The sequence below is a fragment of the Ambystoma mexicanum genome, chromosome 9 (assembly GCF_040938575.1).
Source record: "Ambystoma mexicanum isolate Mex_15411 chromosome 9, UKY_AmexF1_1, whole genome shotgun sequence".
NCBI lineage: Eukaryota > Metazoa > Chordata > Amphibia > Caudata > Ambystomatidae > Ambystoma > Ambystoma mexicanum.
This window is the reverse complement of record NC_090931.1, coordinates 242,559,626-242,578,517: the sequence shown is the minus strand read 5'-3', so window position 1 is coordinate 242,578,517 and position 18,892 is coordinate 242,559,626. Positions and strand designations below refer to the sequence as shown.

Here is an 18,892-nt window from a genome sequence, read left to right as displayed (position 1 = left end):
TGACATCACAAATGTCATTGATGACTTCACTGATGACATCACATCTCTGGCTCACTCTTTTTTCCTTTACTGATATGTCTAGGCCTTAACATTTAAGAACAAAAAAATTCAAAAAGTTCCATCCAAAACTGCCCCCAAACATCTGAAGTGTCCGCAAACTTCTCAGGAATTTTTGCGAACATCCGAACTGTTCACAGACTTTTGCGGCAAAAAACACCCTTTTTTTGCTTCGTGCAGCCATATCCCATCCCATCCTCATCACCCCTCATCTCCCCAGAGATTATTTGATAAATTTGACAAGTGCAATGTTGTGTTTTTTAATATGTTGTTACCGCGATGTCCGCGGACACCAGCCAATGTCTGTGAATCCAAGATGGAGGAAGTTTCCAAAAATCTGACGCACTTCACACTCTTCACCATCCAATCAGCGGGTGTGTCCGATGTCTGCAGACACCACATTGCCCTCTAAGCCAATCGGTGTCCTGTCCGCAGAGCGAACAGGGAAGTGTGTCTGTGGAGCGGACATAGATATCACTAATTTTTTGAGACCCGGGTTTTGGTCGTTTAAAAAAAAAAGTACTTACGGATTTCCACCAAATTTACAAAAGCACGCTTTCGGGACCAAGCCGCCGCTCCTGCTGCAAATTTGGTGAAAATCAGTCCAGCGGTTTGGGCTATAGGCATGAGCAAAGTTTGTTCACCATTCAGCTTATGGGAAAAAAATAAATGTTGGGACCCCCCCTATTACTTTGCTCCCCCCTCACCAAACTTTGCAAAACAATTCAGACTGGGCCATATACTTGTTTTGCAAAGTTTGGTGAGGATTCGTCCAGGCGGAGCGAAGTTATAAGCCGCCCAAAAAGTGCTCTTCCTATGGGTTTAGCAATGTCACCATAACTACATGGCTGCTATATATATATTAGGTGCTTACAGAGGTAGCATTATCCTAAGACGGCAAATGCTTCGAACTGAAGAGGAATGCTATTTAAATACACAAAAATACATTATTAAGCCCCACTGAAGGCGGTGGTGGGGCTAAGGTAGAATTTATTAGAATCCCTGGGACAATGATCATTGTGACAGCTTCCATCACTGCAGGCCCTTATATTATATGTCATCTCATTTCGAACCTTTAGTAATTACGAATCCTACCCTTTTACCAAAGTTGACAACTGTGTGGTATATGCTGTGATTTTATACCAGGAAGGAGACTTTGATTGCAGTTAGCTGATCAGATTAGATGTGTCGCTTCAATTCTCTGCAAAAGTATTCAACATTAGCTCCTCGTCCCAGCATCATGTAAGATTCTCATTGTGTCGCGGCCTTAGACATAATGAAAATGTTTCCATCATCTGCACAAGGGTTCCAAGCCGCATTGACTCAAGGTATCTGCTTTTCTCGTGTTACAGAGGCATTACAAATGTACTTCAATGGGTGCTGTTTGGCTCTTAGAGGACAGTGTGTGACTGATACCGAGGAGTAGGATTAGCACCCTGACACTTGGATCACTACTCTGGTTTTCCATTACTAGCCCCCAGAGGTGCAACAGCCTGTTCAGCCACCGACCTTCCACTCAAGATGTGCCGAAGAAGAGGAGGGGAGAGTGGTCACATTGTCAAGGAAAACCCGGACGTTCATCAGTTCTCGAAGTATTTCTTTTTGCCGGTCTGTCTGGCCTGTATCCAGCGGATCTGAAGAAAAGAAGAAGTTATAGGTTAGTTAAGAAATGTAGAGAAAGGCACATGCAGAAACTCCAAAAGGCAATAACAGGGCAGATCCATTTTGAGAAAATGTGCAACATTATCTTTTGACTGTGATGTTATTTGACGCTTTTCATGTATCTCCTGCAAAACGTTCCCCATTGAATATGGTAATTCCTGCATCATCTCCTTATGCCTGGATTTGAAGATCAAATGCTTCGAATGGAACTATGGTATGTGGTTGATGGTAGTGTGGGTGCCTCTAGGAAAGTATCTTGCACCTTTGGTTGTAAAGCAAATAGAAAGCATTGGTTAGGACTTAAGAATTGTCTGTTGTAGTAAGCATTAACTCACCAGAGGAATTGCCTATTGAAACATGATGCTGTTGTCAAGAATAAGCTTAAAACTAACAGTGCCCTGAAGATTTAACATTTTAACAAAAGTCCTGGTTTTTGGCATTTGGTACCGCCTTCTGATAATGGATGATATAACTTGAATAGAGCTCAAACTACTAATGTATCAACTAATATCACCTCCTCGTCCGTAAACGCAATTCGACAGTGAATTGACAAAGAGCATTGAGAAAGACAAATAAAGAAATTATTTTGTTTGATCGGTTTGTGCAATTTTGGAGACATTTTTAACATTTTGGCTTGGTGCTCAAATCATATTAGGAGTATTTTTATTTTTTATTTTTATTTGTTTTGCATTTTTAAAGCGCTCACACAGCCCGTGGGCATCGAGGCGCTGTTACAGGAATTATTTGTTTTTTAGTTGCGTAATTGTTTTTTTGTCTTAGTTGCGTATTCATAACGCGCTTAAACACCCAGAGGTTTCTAAGCGTGGACCCAGGGATCGAACATGTGTTGCTTCGTAAGGATGACCATCTAGGGTACAGTCCTTGTGAGAACATCACATCCCCACATACTCTAGACTCTCTTTGCTCTGCTAACTTCTTTGTAGACAGTAGGCCTATGCACTATTATAAGGCAGAGTACCTCGAGGTTCTTGTAAGTACTGAGATGATGAAGAATGATAGGAACCTATGTAATCCAAGTACTGAGACAAGTTGGTCCCGCTTAGCAAGGATGATGAAATCTGTAAAAGAGACGACAGACTTATACAATGGGCCCAGACCCTGCTGGCAACATTGTATAAAAATAGACAATTTGCTAAACACAGAAGTTGGCAGGTATGGTGCGCAACAAATGCAGAGAGATTCAAATCTGCGTTAATGATCTGAATTAGGTGTTGAAGGTGTGAAGCCTAATGAAAAGAAGACCAGGGGAAGGGACTCATCCCCCCTTGTTGTAAGGAAAAGATAACAAGATACCAGGAGAAGGGAGTCATTCTCCTGGTACCCGGATTGGCAGTAAGGTCCAAAAACTCCAGTGGAAGGGAGTTTCCTCCCAGGCTATCTGAGACCGCACGTCAGGAGAAGGGAGGCATTCTCATGGCACACCAAGAAGGTATTGTTTGGAATGTTACCATCAGTGGAAGGGAGAAATTTGCCCTGACAACGTGTGAGGCACGAGAATGTTCTAAAATTTGGGAATTGTTTCAACAAACCAGGAACCATAACCCAACAGAAAGGAGCCATTTTCCTGGGAACAGAACAATACTGCCTTATTCTTTAATTTCTTGTGCAAGGGAGGGAAGTAAGGTTTTCTTGGCACAAGATAGAGGACACTTTTGAGTTGGCAGATATCCTGACAGTCACCTTATCTCTTTAGTTGAGGCAGGGAAACCCCTCTTAGGAATAGGCATAGATAGGTTTTCTTTTTCTTTCATGTTCAATAAATGTCCCTAGCCCAAAACATGCCACCTTTGTGTCAGCCTCCTTCTTCTGCACCCTTACAACATGCACTGTGCAAGAACTCACTTCACTGCTAAGAATGTCCATAATAAAACACAGGTACTCTCGCCATTGCCAATTATCATTGTCAAAAGTCCAGGTACTTGCACAATATTCAGGGCTTGCTATCAATTGCAAAGTTATTCACACCATTGACATCAAAATCCCAGCATTCCTTTCTGTAGCCCGATATTTATATAAGATTCCCAGGTGCTCAAGCCATCATGGTATGCAGTGATAAAATTGCGGCAAAAATGTCGCATATACAAATAATCGTGACAAAAATGCTGTGGTTTAACCCGGTGAAGGTGAACCCCGTTATAAAATTTAAGGGGAGCGGAGGTTGCGGGGGTGTTCCCCGCCCCCTTAAATGGTATAATGGTCCAGGGGTTGTGGGGATGTTCCCCGCATCCTTTACATGGATTGCAGTGGCAAAACCACAGCATTTTTGCCGCAATAATTTGTAACCACAGCAATTTTTGCCGCGATTTTAACACATGGAACCGCCATCCTAAGGTATTTTTTCCAAATGTGCAGCAACACTAATGAAAGCCATGTTATTCTATCAAATACCCAGGTTCTCAAATCATTTCCCTGGTATTGCAATTATTTGTCTAGATACTACTATCCTTTGGCAGGTATTGCCATAGGTTTTCCAATTGCACACACCATTGCCAGGTATAGTCATAAAAGGTCCAGGCACTGACACCATGTACAGGTATTGCCAAGTTGTTTTGTCATCAAACACCAAGATTTCCATACAATTACCAGGGATTGCCATCAATTGTGCCTCGGTTTTGTGCGACTCCCTGTTCCTCCAAGCAAAAATGATCAAAGGCAGAAAAAGGAGAAGTGTGGATGAAACACTTATCGAGAAATGGTAGGATATCAGGGAAGGCGTGGAATTGAACAAGACGTCAAATCTTCTTCTCTACTCCACCAGTCTCCATGGGCAGATGAAAAGTAACTTGACATGGGTCATGGGTTTGCCACCAAACAATGGTTAACAAAATTCAGTCTGTCAAGTCTCCCTTTTGGAAGAAATGTTGCTTTTAGGAGAGGAAATAAGAAGAATGATGTTCCTACTTGTCTTTCTTGTCTGACACATGAAGAATCAGAAATGAATGTATTTTTCATGGAACCCAAGCATACCCAAATCAGGGCCGGTGACACCCTTCCCACCACTACATAACGAGGAATCAGAAAATGTACCACGTACAATGTACATACGTCAAGCAAATAATGGCCCTTTCCTTTGCAAGGGCATTTGAATGCTATGATGCAATATCGCTATATAATGCTATATCAAGAGAACTGTGAGACTCAGAGTGGAGTTAACAGGCTAATACACATTCTACAGATTGTTTGGCTAAAGCTTTTATTGAATGACGCTGTTGTGTGCTTTATTAAGACTTTCTTAAGATTGTCCTGTTTTCATGTACTTATATGGTATTTTCCCTGCGATAGGATTATTGACTGATTGAAGGAGAGAGGAGGACATTAACTGGAGTGCTTGCACGAGGTGCCAAATTAATCACTTTCTAAAAGTCATCAGCCACCATACATATTGCATTCAAGTCAAGGCACCTGCCAACTAACAGGATGCCACCAGACATATTGCATTCAAGTCAAGGCACCTGCCAACTGACAGCCAGAGCAGAGATGCATGTCTGTGTTGATGGCACATGCTCGAAAAGGCCTACGAAAAAAACAGGTCAGCAGCAGCCTGCCTTTTTTGTAAGTGTTCCTTCGGGTCACAGATGGAGATCTAAGAAGATGCTGTTGCAGACTCCCCATGAGACAGCATTAATACTCCCACTGCCTGACCCCTTCATTGGATGAAAAGCTGTGCAAAGGGTTCTATGTATATTCATCGCACATTTTTTTAATTGCGCTTTTTTTTCCTGCCAATTTTGTACCAATTGTGTTTACTGCAAAATGCATTCTTAGACCCCCTGCATCCATCATGCCCACACCCCCCACCTAACTCCCACCCCATCCCATAGTTCATTTCCCAAACAACCGCCTGCAATTTGCAGTAAAATAAATTGGTAAAGAAATCAACAATACCCTTAAAATTGAGCTGACTTGGGAAGTCATGACCGGCTTAACTTGGTGTGCTCTCATTGATGCCCCACATAACGCTATTTTGTATGTCATTGTGAATCCCTTCAATTATAATACGTATGTGCCACAAAATAATTAATAAATAAATAAAGGTGAGTCAAAAAAGAGTCACAATGAAATAAATTTGATAACATGACTGGATACCTATGGAAAGAGGAAACAAAGCATCTGCCAGTTAAAGAAGCCTTTCTCAAATCACCACCACTCCAACCAGTCTATAGTCAGCTTTGAATGAAAAAGGACCACAATATTCTTCACAGCTGATGATGGCTTTGCCTTGGAGGCCCAATGGCACATACTCGAACAAGCAGAATCTAGGTGGGACTCATTTGGGACTATTTTGATTCATAAATTGGTTTGTAGAAAGAAAGCAACTATCACATTTGTTCTCAGGGTTTGTCGCATGGTCACGTCATATAACAAGGCTTTTATACTCTGCCAATACACCACCATAGTGGTCTTGGAGCACCTAACTCGTCCGCAGGTTGAACTGTTGTGCCCCGCCTGGGGTATCTAGACCTTGCTCTCTGAAGTAAATGGAGGAGGGGAAAGATAAGAAGACGGGAAAGAGGATGCAGATGCCTCAGAGGTAGAGAGGAGGTGATGCAGAGGGGGGAAGGATCCACTAAAGGGACTTTGGGACATTGGGATTGCAAAAGGAAGGTGTAGTCTAATATGTATGAAATAAGTTGAACTGTTAATGCCAGGCAGTTCCAATAACAATAGGTTTTTGGAACTGCAACGAACACATGGTATAGGTAGGCGGGCAGTGGATTGCATGCACAATAGGGTGTGGTGGCCGTGAGTGATCCGCACCACACCCACTTCCCCATCCTTGCAGGTTTTAACAGTGAGAATCGGGGCTGCGCAAGATCCATGGAGCACTGCACACAGAGAGTGGCATACTGTGAACAGTGCTTTAAGAGGGATGAAAAACTGAGGGGTCCTTAAAAAGTAACAAAATAATGTTGTGCGCGCCTATGTGTGTGTGCATGTATGTGTGATGGACTAGGGATGTGCTGCGACTGCCTAGTAGCAATGTGTCTGGTTTTTCCCAGGATTTCCTTGACATTATTCCCACACGTCCAACCCTGGACTGGTAATTCAGGGACCACCAAGCCTGGAGGTAAAGAAACCCTATTTTAGAATTAACTGTGTGGAATGTGTATGTAGGAGGAGAACAAATGTGAAGGACGGGGGGCAAGAGGGTAGGATCTGCATAGGTATACTTTAAAATGATATTACAGATGGTGTCAATAAGACTGATCAATCAAGCAACATAAACATTGAACAGCAAAAGTGATAGGGTCGAGTCCTGAGGAACTCCACAATCACCTATTTCGGTCCGTGATGGAAACAGAGGAGGGAGATTTTCTGTGGTCTGCTTGATAGGGACTGAATACAATTAAGTCGCACCCTCTGAGACCTATTTGAAAAAAGTGGGAGTGTAGTATGTTGTGAATGACAATATAGAAGGCTGTTAACAAGTGCAGTGTGACCAGGGGCGAGACCACATGGCATCTGTCTCGCATCAAAGTTTGTCAAGAATGGAAGTTACCACTGACTCCATTTAGTGGAGAGGCCGGAACTCTGCTGGCATCTGATCCATGAGCTTGTTGGCACCCACAAAAAATTAAAATTGCTGTGCGACTCTACAATACCTTAGGGTTATGGTAATGGTAATGTTTATTTATTAAGCGCATATGCACAAGGCAAGTGTTTCAAATCGCTCAAGCAGGGTGGGAACACTGGGAAAACAACAGTCGAATCAGACCCCTTGAAATTCTGAGAAGATAATAGTCTGCATGGGCAGAGTAGGTGCATATAATACAATTACAGTTCAGAAACTGCAAATAGTCCTGGCAGCAACCCTGCAGTTCTACCAAGTGCAATTATGGTTGAGGAGAAGGGGGAGCAGACAGACGATCTTCAAGCACAGTGCATTTGGATTGTGCAAGTGCACAGACGGATACAGGGAGGGGGGGTCCAAGTGCACCCAGTCGGTGGGGTCAGGGGTACGTGCAGAGAGAGACACTTTCATGGGTCATTTCTCAAGTGGAGTGGGGGTGGGGCGAGTGCAGGGCCCTCAGGCAAGTGCGAGAGAGGACTGGCATAGGTGCCAGGGACCTGGGAGACTCCGAGGTACACCAGGAAGCCAGTCAGCTGTGAGGAAAAAGAGGAGGATAGGGAAAGAGCAGAGAGGTAGGTTAGCAGGGTAGAGAGAGAGAGATGGAAGAGGAGGAGAGGAAGGTCTTGAGGAGTTTCCGGAACTTAAGAGTTCAGGCGCAAGACAGTGGGTGGCAGGGAGGCTATTCCAGAGGAGGCATCAGCTGAGGATAAGGATATCCCTCCAAATCTCTGCTTGGTGAACCGGCTCAATCGCAGAAGGTTGGAGGTAGATGAGTGGAGGGCGCAGGAGGGACAGTATTTAGGTAGGCAATGTTGCAGATAGGTAGGTCCCACGCCTCAGAAAGCCTTGTGAACAATGCAGAGGGTCTTGAACTTGATCCTTGCAGCCATGGGGAGCAAGTTAAGGGATTTCAGTGCTGTAGAGATGCAGTCCCTTGGCTTGAGGCCAAGGATAAGTCTTGCGGTTCTGTTCTGGATGAGGTGAAGAGGGCGCAAGGCAGAATCAGGGAGGTTGAGGAAGAGGCAGTTGCAGTAGTCTAGCCTATAAGGAACTAGGGCTCTAGAGACAGTGAGCCGCTGGGTGAAAGTGAGAAATGGTAGAGTTCCTCTGAGAAGGTGTAGCTGATAGGTAGACTTTTTAGAGATGTCTGAAATGTGAGAGAAGGAGAGAGTGGAATCGAAGATGACTCCAAGGTTTCTTGCCTCGCAGGTGGGTGCGGGCGCAAGGTCAAGGGAGTCCAGACAGAGTGAGAGTTGGAAAGCGGGAGCAGGAGTCCCAATGCAAACGATCTCAGTCTTACTGGCATTGAGGCAGAGGTTGTTTGCAGCACATCATGACTGACTTATGGACAAAAAGTCAGATATGAGCGAGGAAGAGTCAGTGGCTGAGGGTAGCCTGAAGGAGAGTTTCATGTCATCCGCATAGCACTGGAAGTTAGAGAACAAAATGGCAATCACACGTGCCAAGGCAGCCATATCGACGCTGAAGAAACAGGGAGATAGGTTAGATCCCTGGGGAATGCCACAGGTTGAGAGAGCGATAGTCGAGTGAAAGGCTCCGAATTCCACCTGGGATGGGCAGTCAGAGAGAAAGGAGGTTAACCATGCCAGTTCCTGGCCTGTGATTCCCAGGGTGTCACGGAGACGTGCGATCAGGATGGTTAACCGTGTCGAAGGCAGAGGAGAGGTCAAGGAGAATGAGGACAGAGGGAGTGTTAGTGTCGATGTTTGAGAGCAGGACTTCACGGATGTTCAGAAGAGCAGTTTCTGTGTCTCCGGATGCTCTCAAGCCAGACTGATGGTCGTGGAAGCACCCGATAGATTCAAGTTGGAGGGTCAGCTGAGAGATAGGCAACTTCTCTTGGATTTTGCACGGGAAAGGAATGATAGTGATAGGGCGGTAGTTTGCCAGAATGGAGGGGTCGGCAGAGGGTTTCTTGAGCAGAGGGTGCACAAAGGATTGTTTAATAGCAGTTGGGAAAATTCCAGTAGAAAAGGAGAGATTGCAGAGATCAGTCAAGGCTAGGGCGAGGGAGTCAATATTGTCCTTAATGGTTCTGGAGGAGCAGGGGTTGAGCTGTTTGGATGAAGCCTTCATAGACCAGACTTTTCTGGAGACCTCATGGGGTGTGATGGTTGAGAGATAAGGTAGGGAGAGTGGGGGAGCAAAGGAGGCTCCGGTGTTGGTGTTGGTGTGTGCTGTGGTGTGGAAGAGAGGGAGGAAAGGATGCTTGGGTCTTTAAGGGCAGCCAGATCAGAGTCGTACCAAGAGTTGTACTTTTTGGAAGGCTTCAGTCGGACCCTCATGACAGGGTTTTTGTATTTGTATTTTATTGAGTCTTATATAGCGCTTTGTTCAAAGCGCTGCACAGAGTTCAAAACAATGGTACAAAAATTGTTAAATGTAAAGTAATTCAAATATCAATTCCGAGAGCAAACAATGATGGACAATGAAGAAGGTGATTTTTGAAAGAGATCCGAAAGAGGGAATAGACCGTGATGTATCGAAGGGACAAAGGAAGAGTGTTGCAATGGAGAGGAGCAAGAAGCTGGAAAAATCAAAAGCGAGACTGAGCACAGGGTGGATGGGCAACAGTCAACTTAAAAAGACCAGAAGAACGAAGAGATCGAGAAGGAGTATAAAAAGACAGAAGAGCAGGAAGATAGTCTGGAGCTAGCCCGAAGAGAGAGTATCAAGAGTGTTGGGAATAAGACAGATTCAAAATGAGTCTGAAGTTTCCTGAATCTGTTGGTATGCACACAACTGGTTCAGGCTAGAATTTAAACCAGATTAAAAGAGAGTACTGAAATGAAAATGAAATTCCACACACACTTGTATGCTGACTAATCAGAATTAAAAAAAAAATATCTGCAAGATCTTTAATTGTACAGTAAAAGGATACACGTTCATGAACACCCAGCAGTGCCCTAGCCTCACAAGTAGAACTATATTGCATGATTGAGGAGTTAGGAAACCAGCCACTATGAAAGCCTTTTTCATATCTACTCAAAAACCCTGTGACCGCAAAGCACAGTATGCTTCAGAGAAGACAACAAAATGACTCAATGTTAGGCTTAAATGAACACCAACTTTGAGGAAATAAAAGTGGTAAGATCTGGATTCATGGTTATCTATGCTCATTTCCCTTCAATCGCTGAACTAACGGATATTGCTTCTGCAATAAAAAAAACACTGGATGCTCCGATTTTCTCGACGATGACTGCCCCCTGCAGTTTGTAAGGTGCTTGAAACTTTCAATATTATTGCTGCTAAATTAAGGAAAAGAGGGTTAGTATGGGTTCATCATAGGTTTCTCTGCCACTATTTTATCCAAGCCTTGACTAATCCAGTCTATTTAGCTTTCCTCTGCATCACACACATAGCAAGAGTTAAATTCTTGGGCTGGGGGACTATCTATCCCAAATACATACATACTCAGTGACATGGATGGTGTTTTTTAAATACCCAGGTCCTCACATCATTCAGTGGTCCTGCAAATGTTCTGCTTTGCACACTTCTGTCGGAGATATCCTTCAAATGCTTACCCACAATGGTCCGGCGCCAGCAGGGGGGCCAGCCCCCCTACCCCCCAAGGCCACCCACGCTCTGCCCACCCAGATAGGAGCCCTTGCCAGTGGTGTTAAACACAGACCTCCCCCTCCCAGTGGTGTTAAACACCACTGGGAGGGGGAGGAGGCAGGTCAGGCAAGGGCAGGCTTTGACTGACCTATAGGGCAATAGGGCAATGCCCGAAGTGCCAGCCATGATTCTAGGATAGGCCCGTTTTGTTAGGGACGAATTGACAATTTTTTGTGGACAGAACAGGCCTGTTTTATACGTTAACACACTTGTTTTAACCATTTAAGCAAATATGTTTCTAATGCATTATTTGCAAAATATTTTACTAAAAACACCCCATTGGATAGTACTCAAACAGTCTGTTCGGGATAGTAATGCATTGTATTATGTAATTTTGGGCCATTTATCTTATTGGTGCCTGGATGTAGTGTATGCCCCAGTGCGACCATGGGAAAGGAGTATTTTGCTCTAAACATGCGGCAGCAACTTCAGTACAATTAGCATTATGAGGGGCTGCACTACAGGAGACCCGGACAGAATTGTATTGCTTGCCCTGGACAATGATTTATGCCCCACAGCATTGAAAACACAAATGAGCAGGGAGATGGAGGGCCATCCACACCTCTAATGGGGTAGCACAATTGCCCAAGCAGGCTGCCTACAACTATGTGTACAACGAGTTGCTTTTGTTTTTAACTGCACTGTTAATCTTACCCACATGTTCAACATTTCAGTTAAATGGTAGCTATTTTCTGAAACTTAAAATCACAAGTTGACTTCTGTAAATTAAAGTATGTTTATTTGTTGTGGGAACATAACAGTTATTCCCATCAACTTAATGAAATGGTTAACTGTATTAAATAATAAATGGCAGGTGATGTTGCTTGCTCACACATTTCTGCAGGAGGTGCATCAACTGACTGAGGGTCCTTACAAATTACATTAAAGGTGTATATTACGCTGCATTTAATAATTGAGTATAAGTGAAAAATAAGGTTGGTAATAAGAAAGAAATAATTCTGTAGGAGAGAGTATAGTAAAAATCAAAAAGTGATAGATGCAAGGGTTTGAATTAAACATTACCACTGTCACTGCTCTCAGCAGCCTTCGATGCGAAAATCCTTTGGTATGCCTGTGCCATTACAGAAGGGGACAAGCCATTAGCAAAGGAGTTTTGGGTCTATGACAGACGGTCAGTTGATTGATTGATTGATTGATTGATTTATAGAGCGCTTTTGCTAGGCCATGTGTCCTCTGGAACATAAGACACCATAGGCATCTTTAGTCCTTGTTGTCTAGTAATTTGGGCAGAGCTGCTCACATTAGTGGCAGGGTGAAGGCTATTTGCAAACAATGGCCTAGAAGGCTGGCCAAAGCAATGCCAGTGTTTATGATTGATTCAGAGACGTATCTCCATACTTTGGCTGTTAGGTGTAAGCCATAACTCTTGCAATGGAAAACAAATAGGATGGAGATGGGATGTGAGGTGGGGTGGGGTGGGACATACAGCCTTTAGGTGTGTTTGCTCATTTACAAACTCATTGACTACCCATTGCCATGTTAATCACTATGGCATTCCCATCAACTACCTGACCCTCCCTGACGAAACGTACCCTCCTGGAAAATCTTTCTGCAAGCTCTATTGCAAAGTAACACCAACTTGTGTGCGGTATAGGGCCTGCCAGTGTTATATCTATGCATTTCTTGAGTTGTTAATGACTTAAATGCTTCTGTAAATCAGCTCGTGGTGTAATAAGAAATCTCCAAAAATGTGTGCCTGTAGCCTCTTTAATTTAAAAGCAATATGTATGTTGTGCATCTGTTCCTTGCAGTGGAGTGCTGTCTAAAACAGGCTATCGCAAAGCCAACCGTTGTGGCTTGTTTATAGGAGTATCCAGTGATTTCTGCAGAAAACAACAGAGAGGTATTTTTCAGAGAAACAATTACACTGATAAAATACCAAATTCTTAAAAATAAATGTATATGGGGTTGGTTAAGGGGTTTAAACGGGTGGGGAGGATGTTTGGGGGGTTATAGACATAGGGATATTGGTTTCAGTAAGTGAAAGTGTATATGCCCAGGTGTGGTTGCCTTGTTTGCTATGCATAGTGAATAAATCTAGACCTCACTGTTAGCCTAACAAATGCCCTACCTGAGTATGTCAAGGCTAGGATGACGAGTATGGCCCAGTTTCAGATCTACAGTGGTGTTCTGACCATAATAGAAAATATGTTTTCTGTGTGGAAGCCTTGTCTGCCCTGCTAGAACTTTTCAGGATTCAAACTGATAAGTACTGACTTGATAACCTCATACTGTTTGAGTAACTATTAACAGAGTTTGTGTGCAAACAGAATACATCATGTTTGTTGTTGGTCGTGTTTAGAAGGTATTATATGCTGGGTGCAGGCTGTTTATGCAGTGCTGTAAATGGACTTTATTTACTGTGGGATTCCACCAGTGGCTTGGGGGTGAGGGACCGGGGCTGAAGGATTGTTCCCACTCCCTAATAAACATTTGCCTCTCAGAAGATTAATCATCAATACCTGGAAAATAACATCAGAGGTGTGTGTCCTATAGTGTTGCTTGTAAAGTATAAAAGGGGCACATGTTTTAAACCACAAAGCAGTGTTTAAATATTGCCTGCACAGTGCAATCAGAGATGGATTTAACAGTCATACAAGGGTCAAATGCTCACGGGGCACCCTGCTCTTCCTCTCTACCCTAAAAGACAAACAGCCAAGGCTTCACAGACTCTCCCAGTGAGTTTTTATCATTTAATGTGTCTCAGCAGCAGATTATTTACAACAGGGAGTGATTAGAGATGGGAAAACGTAACTGGCAGTGGTCGTTGCTGTGGTACCCTTTTCTTTAAATTATGTAAGGTTTTAATAATCTACTTAAGTGTGACTGTTGGGTGATTAGACATCATGGGGTACAGAACAAGCTGTGTGAAACAATGACCTCGTCATGCATTTAATTTCACTTTGTGTCTGTATGAGTTTTTTTATAATTTCTCATTTAATTTCACTTTGTGCCTGTAAGAGTTTTCTTGTAATTTCTAATTAATTTGCATGCTGGAACTTGTAGGCTTCCATTCAGGATGGGAAAAATAAAGCTAAAATCATAGGGGGTATCTTTCCAAGTCAAGCGTAGTGAAAAAGGTGGTGCTAAAAGCATTCACCGCCACATTTTATTTGTTGCATGATTTTGTATGATTTGGTAGGCAAAGATGGAGTGCAGATTTGATTTTTATGTTGATGGAAAACCAATGCATTCCTATGAAAACTGCTTGACCCTTACACCTGGCAAAAGGAGGCAGATTACAAAGGAATCTATTGTAGATAATTGTGGGAGGGATTGATACTTTTCCAGACATATAATGAAAAGGTGAAGAGCAAAGGCAATAACTCCTGTGTTTTGCTATTTACTTTTCCAGTACTTGATAAAAACACTAAAAATTGTATTGAGGGGAACTTTTGCAAACACGTGCAAACAGGAGTGGTCCCCTCCATAGAATTCAAAACAAAAGGATCCCCTTTACTCTTATTCATCAACACGTTTCTACAGAGATGTATACATTGGCCCTCATTACAAGGTTGCCGGCAACCTCGACATACCGTTTCCGCCACCGTCCGATATCCCAGTAATACTGTCATATTATGGGCAGTGGCAAAACGGTAAGTTCCCATTCCCATGGAGTCCCATAAGACTCCATGGGGATGGGAACATTGAAGTACTGGCATTGTTGCAAAAAATGTTTTATTTAGGAAAACCAAGGGAAAATAAAATAACTGCCTATTTTTAAATGGAACAGAGTGGGAAATCAGTGGGTAAAAGCTTGGCGTAAAGCTTGTACATCGTGATTTACTGCTCTGCTCAATTTCTCTGCAGTGGAAAGGGCAGGCGTGGGGTGAGGGGGCAGAGTGAGAAAATATCTCTGATGTGCATTCCTCAGTGGGTTTGATTCCCTCCTACATGACATTTTCAAGAAAGAATGAAACAAATGGATTCTTATGGAATACACCTTTGGTTGGCACCTGGTAAAGACCAGGCAGATTCCATTGGAATGCATTAGTAAATGCTCACTTCAAAGTGTCATTTGCAGGCGGCATTTATTTCTTTACAAGTTAGAGTGGAAAAGATAGTAAACAGGTATATGCCCCGTTTTACTCTTTAGTGTTCCACTCAGTCTTGCGAACTTTTAAAACTGCATGTGAGGGGCCCAGCCTTATTTATTGTTTATTTATTTAATATTATTTATTTATTTATAAGATTTTACACAAAGATAAACAAGTGTATCAATCAATACAATTAATATAAAACAGTGAATTACACACAGAATATTATATGCTCATAACCAGCAAGAAACTAGTATATACTCAGAAAGTCATCCCAAATCTTTCCATGCAATCTTAACTTCCCCTGTCTCTTATAAATCACCCTTTCCACAGATGCAAGACCAGACATCCCCTCAATCTAATCCTCAACAGCCGGTGTAATCCTTGTTTTCCAGCCCCTCAAAACCAACTTCTTTCCCAGACTAGCACCACGGAGCAGAAACATTTTCCGCGAAATAGAGAGATCCTCTAGCAACTCACCCCCTCCCAAAATCATCGTCATGAAATCAAATTCAACATCCAGGTTCAAAACACACAAACAGACACAACAAACATCATGCCAAAATCCCCGTACATGCACACATTCCCATTGTAGATGTTCCAAACTTCCCAATCCATTTCCACAACACCAGCATTCATCCGAATCCACCACCCCCCTCTTGAACATTCGTTCCGGACTCCAAAACACTCTATTGAGGATCTTTATTTGTCTCGACCGTTCCTCCAAATTAATAGCACAAAGTTTAACATTCGCACATATTTCCAACCACATCTCGGGCAAAATCTCACACCCCAATCTCCTTCCCCATTCATCTCTCAAGTCTGAATTTTCCTTAGAAGCAGACACAATACAATTGTATATCCTGCTAGCAATCGAACAACCACCTGGTTCCCTTTCCTTAAGAAAGAGATTCATCATTGCACTCCCTTGCTCCGCCACATCACCTATGCATCTTTTCAGCTTTCTGAAATCATCAGTTTGGAAATTGTCAATGTGAAACTTCGCTCGCAGCTCTCGCTCTCCAATCCACTCACCAGCCACAAGGACATCATCAATCCAGAAAACTCCACCCAGAAACCAGTCTGGCCAGAATAAAGACTTACCTCCAACAGAAATCAACGGATTCAACCAAATGGATGCATGAGTGGTCTTCAAAGCAACCGATCCTAGCAATTCATGTACATGTCTCAACGTTTCTCTCAGAAAAACTGTCAAAGGCGATTTCCTACACAATTTGTTTGTTGCTGTGAAAATTGCCCTAGGAGGAAGCGGGCCCAACAAACTTGCCTCAGCAATTACCCATTTATCAGGAACATCCATCAAAAAGGGTACAATAAAATGACTGGAAAAAGCTAAATGATACGCCCTGAAATTCGGTACCCCCAGTCCCCTCTTTTCCACAGGTAACTGAAGTTTCCATAATTTTAGCTGTGGCGGCTTATTATCCCTTAGAAAGGACTGCAACAAACCATCAATTTTCTTCCAATAGAGTTGGCCAATTTTCACCGGAAGCATATCCAGAATGTAATTAATTTTCGGAGCTGCAATCATCTTCAGAGCGTTCACCTTGCCCCATAGGGACAAATGAAGCAAAGACCACCTGAAAATGCTCATTTTCAAATCACTACACACCTCACTCATGTTTACCACAGCCATCTCATCCACCAGTGGGGTCAGCCATATACCCAGATATTTTAGTTTCCTTTCACAGCACTGAAACCCAAGTCCAGTAATCAAATTCTTATCACAGTATCCTGAAATCGGCAACACCTCGGATTTAGAACAATTGACCTTAAATCCTGCCACCGCATGAAATCTATCTAAAACATCCAATAAGGCCGGAAGGGACACTGTCAAATTCCGCAATAATAGTAGCAGATCATCCGCATAAAACCACAACTTTTGGTCAGCACCATGAAAATGTAGGCCTTGTATTCCCACATCACACCTCAAGGCAATCGCCAATGGTTACATGGCCAAAACAAATATCAGGGGGGACAAAGGACATCCCTGTCTTGTACCCCTCTGCAGTACAAAAGAATCTGATAATTGTCCATTAGTTCTGACAGCGGCAGTCGGACAAGCATATAGCAGGGCAACCCATGAAATAAATTCCTCTCCCAAATTCATAACACCCAATACTGAAAAAAGATAGTTCCAATCAATGCGATCAAACGCTTTCTCCGCGTCTAAAGAAAACACAGCCACATCATCTTCCAAATCCTGTGCATGTGTCATCAACCACAACAAGTTCCTAATATTACTAGATGTTCTCCGGCCGTGAACGAAACCTGATTGATCAGTGTGCACCAGCTTCACAAGTAGAGTCTGTAAACACATGGCCAATAATTTCGCTAATATTTTATTATCCGTATTAATCAAACTGATCGGACGATAGTTTGAAGCCAAGCAGCCATCTTTATCCTTCTTAAGAAAAACAGATATAGTGGCATGACTGTTAGAAGCAGGAAGAAGACCCCTCACCCTAGATTCCATGAATACATCCGCAAAAGTTCCACCGCTGAATCAGGCAAGATTTTATAAAATTCAGCAGGCAGACCATCTGGACCAGGAGACTTGCCTGAGTTTAATTTCCCAATAGCAGATCTCATTTCATCCACAGTCACAGCCTCACCCAACATGGCTTTCTCCAAATCATTCACTCTAGGTATCTCCAACCCATCCAAAAATGACTCATCAATCTGACACCCAACTCATTCTGATACAGTTTCATATAATATTCCTTAAATGTCTCATTAATCAGTTTTGGATCAAAAGTCACCTGACCATTCTCTCTTTTAATAGAGGCGATAGACCCTTCTGACTGCTGTTGTCTTAATCTGTAGGCAAGCCAGCGTTTTAGCCTGAACAGATCCTTTTCAGATCTCACTGTCAAAGTCTCATTCAACTCTCACTGCATTTCCCGAAGTGTTCTCCTCTTTTCCAGGTTAGCAGAGTCATTTATCAAATCCGCTGAGAACTGCTTAATACGTTGTTCCAAATCCAAACTTTTCCTCTCCAAGCTTCTCCTCCTGCTACTGGACACACCCAGGATCAGGCTCCGCATTGTACATTTAAATGCCTCCCAGACTGTCCCAACACTAATCCCATCTGTCCTATTTTCCACCACAAAGTTTTCCGCTTCAGATCTGATTTCTTCCACGATCGTCTCATCCTGAAGAATTGAGTTGTTCATTCTCCAACAAAATGTTCTGCAAGTATCAAACTTCAATCCCACATTCAGAAACACAGGTGCATGATCCGTGACAGCAATACAACCAATCTCCCAACTTGCCAGATTCAAGGTTGCTGAGCCAGCCGTGAGAAACATATCTATACGAGAGTGTGAACCGTGGGAGCTAGAATAAAAGGTATATTCCCTCAAATCAGAATGATGTGATCTCCAACAATCCTCCAAGGCAAATTCAGATATAAGCGTGCGAAAAGAACAATATGTCGGGTCCCTTCTCCGAGTAGCGCAGGGTCCACTACGATCTTTGGCATTATCCATAACCAAATTAAAATCTCCCCCCAGGATAACATTCTGGGAACCAAAATCCTGCAACATCTGAGCAACTGTTCCAAAGAACGAGCCGTCATCCACAGAGGGAGCATAAACATTACAAAGAATAGTTTGAACCCCCTGAAGATCCACCAGAAGTGCAATGACCCTACCCTCATCGTCTGAGTGTGAATTTAAGACTTTAATCGGGGTGTTTTTCCGCACCAAGAGAGCAACCCCTCTACTCCTAGAAGAATAGCACGAGACAAATAACTCCCCAATCCACCGTTTAAGCAACATATTAACTTCATCTAACAACAAATGAGTCTCTTGAAGGAAATAAACATCACTGTGCATATCATTCAAACAGTTAAAAATTG

General features: G+C 43.0%; 1 protein-coding gene across 2 annotated transcripts in view; it reads right to left on the bottom strand.

Moving 5' to 3' along the window:
* ROBO4 (roundabout guidance receptor 4) overlaps positions 1-18,892 on the bottom strand; it is a 969,314-nt gene that overhangs the window by 596,360 nt on the left and 354,062 nt on the right. For both annotated transcript variants that reach the window (XM_069614539.1, XM_069614540.1), the window contains exon 7: positions 1,567-1,691. In XM_069614539.1, coding sequence (XP_069470640.1) covers positions 1,567-1,691 — 125 coding nt within the window. The remainder of the gene's footprint in view (positions 1-1,566; positions 1,692-18,892) is intronic.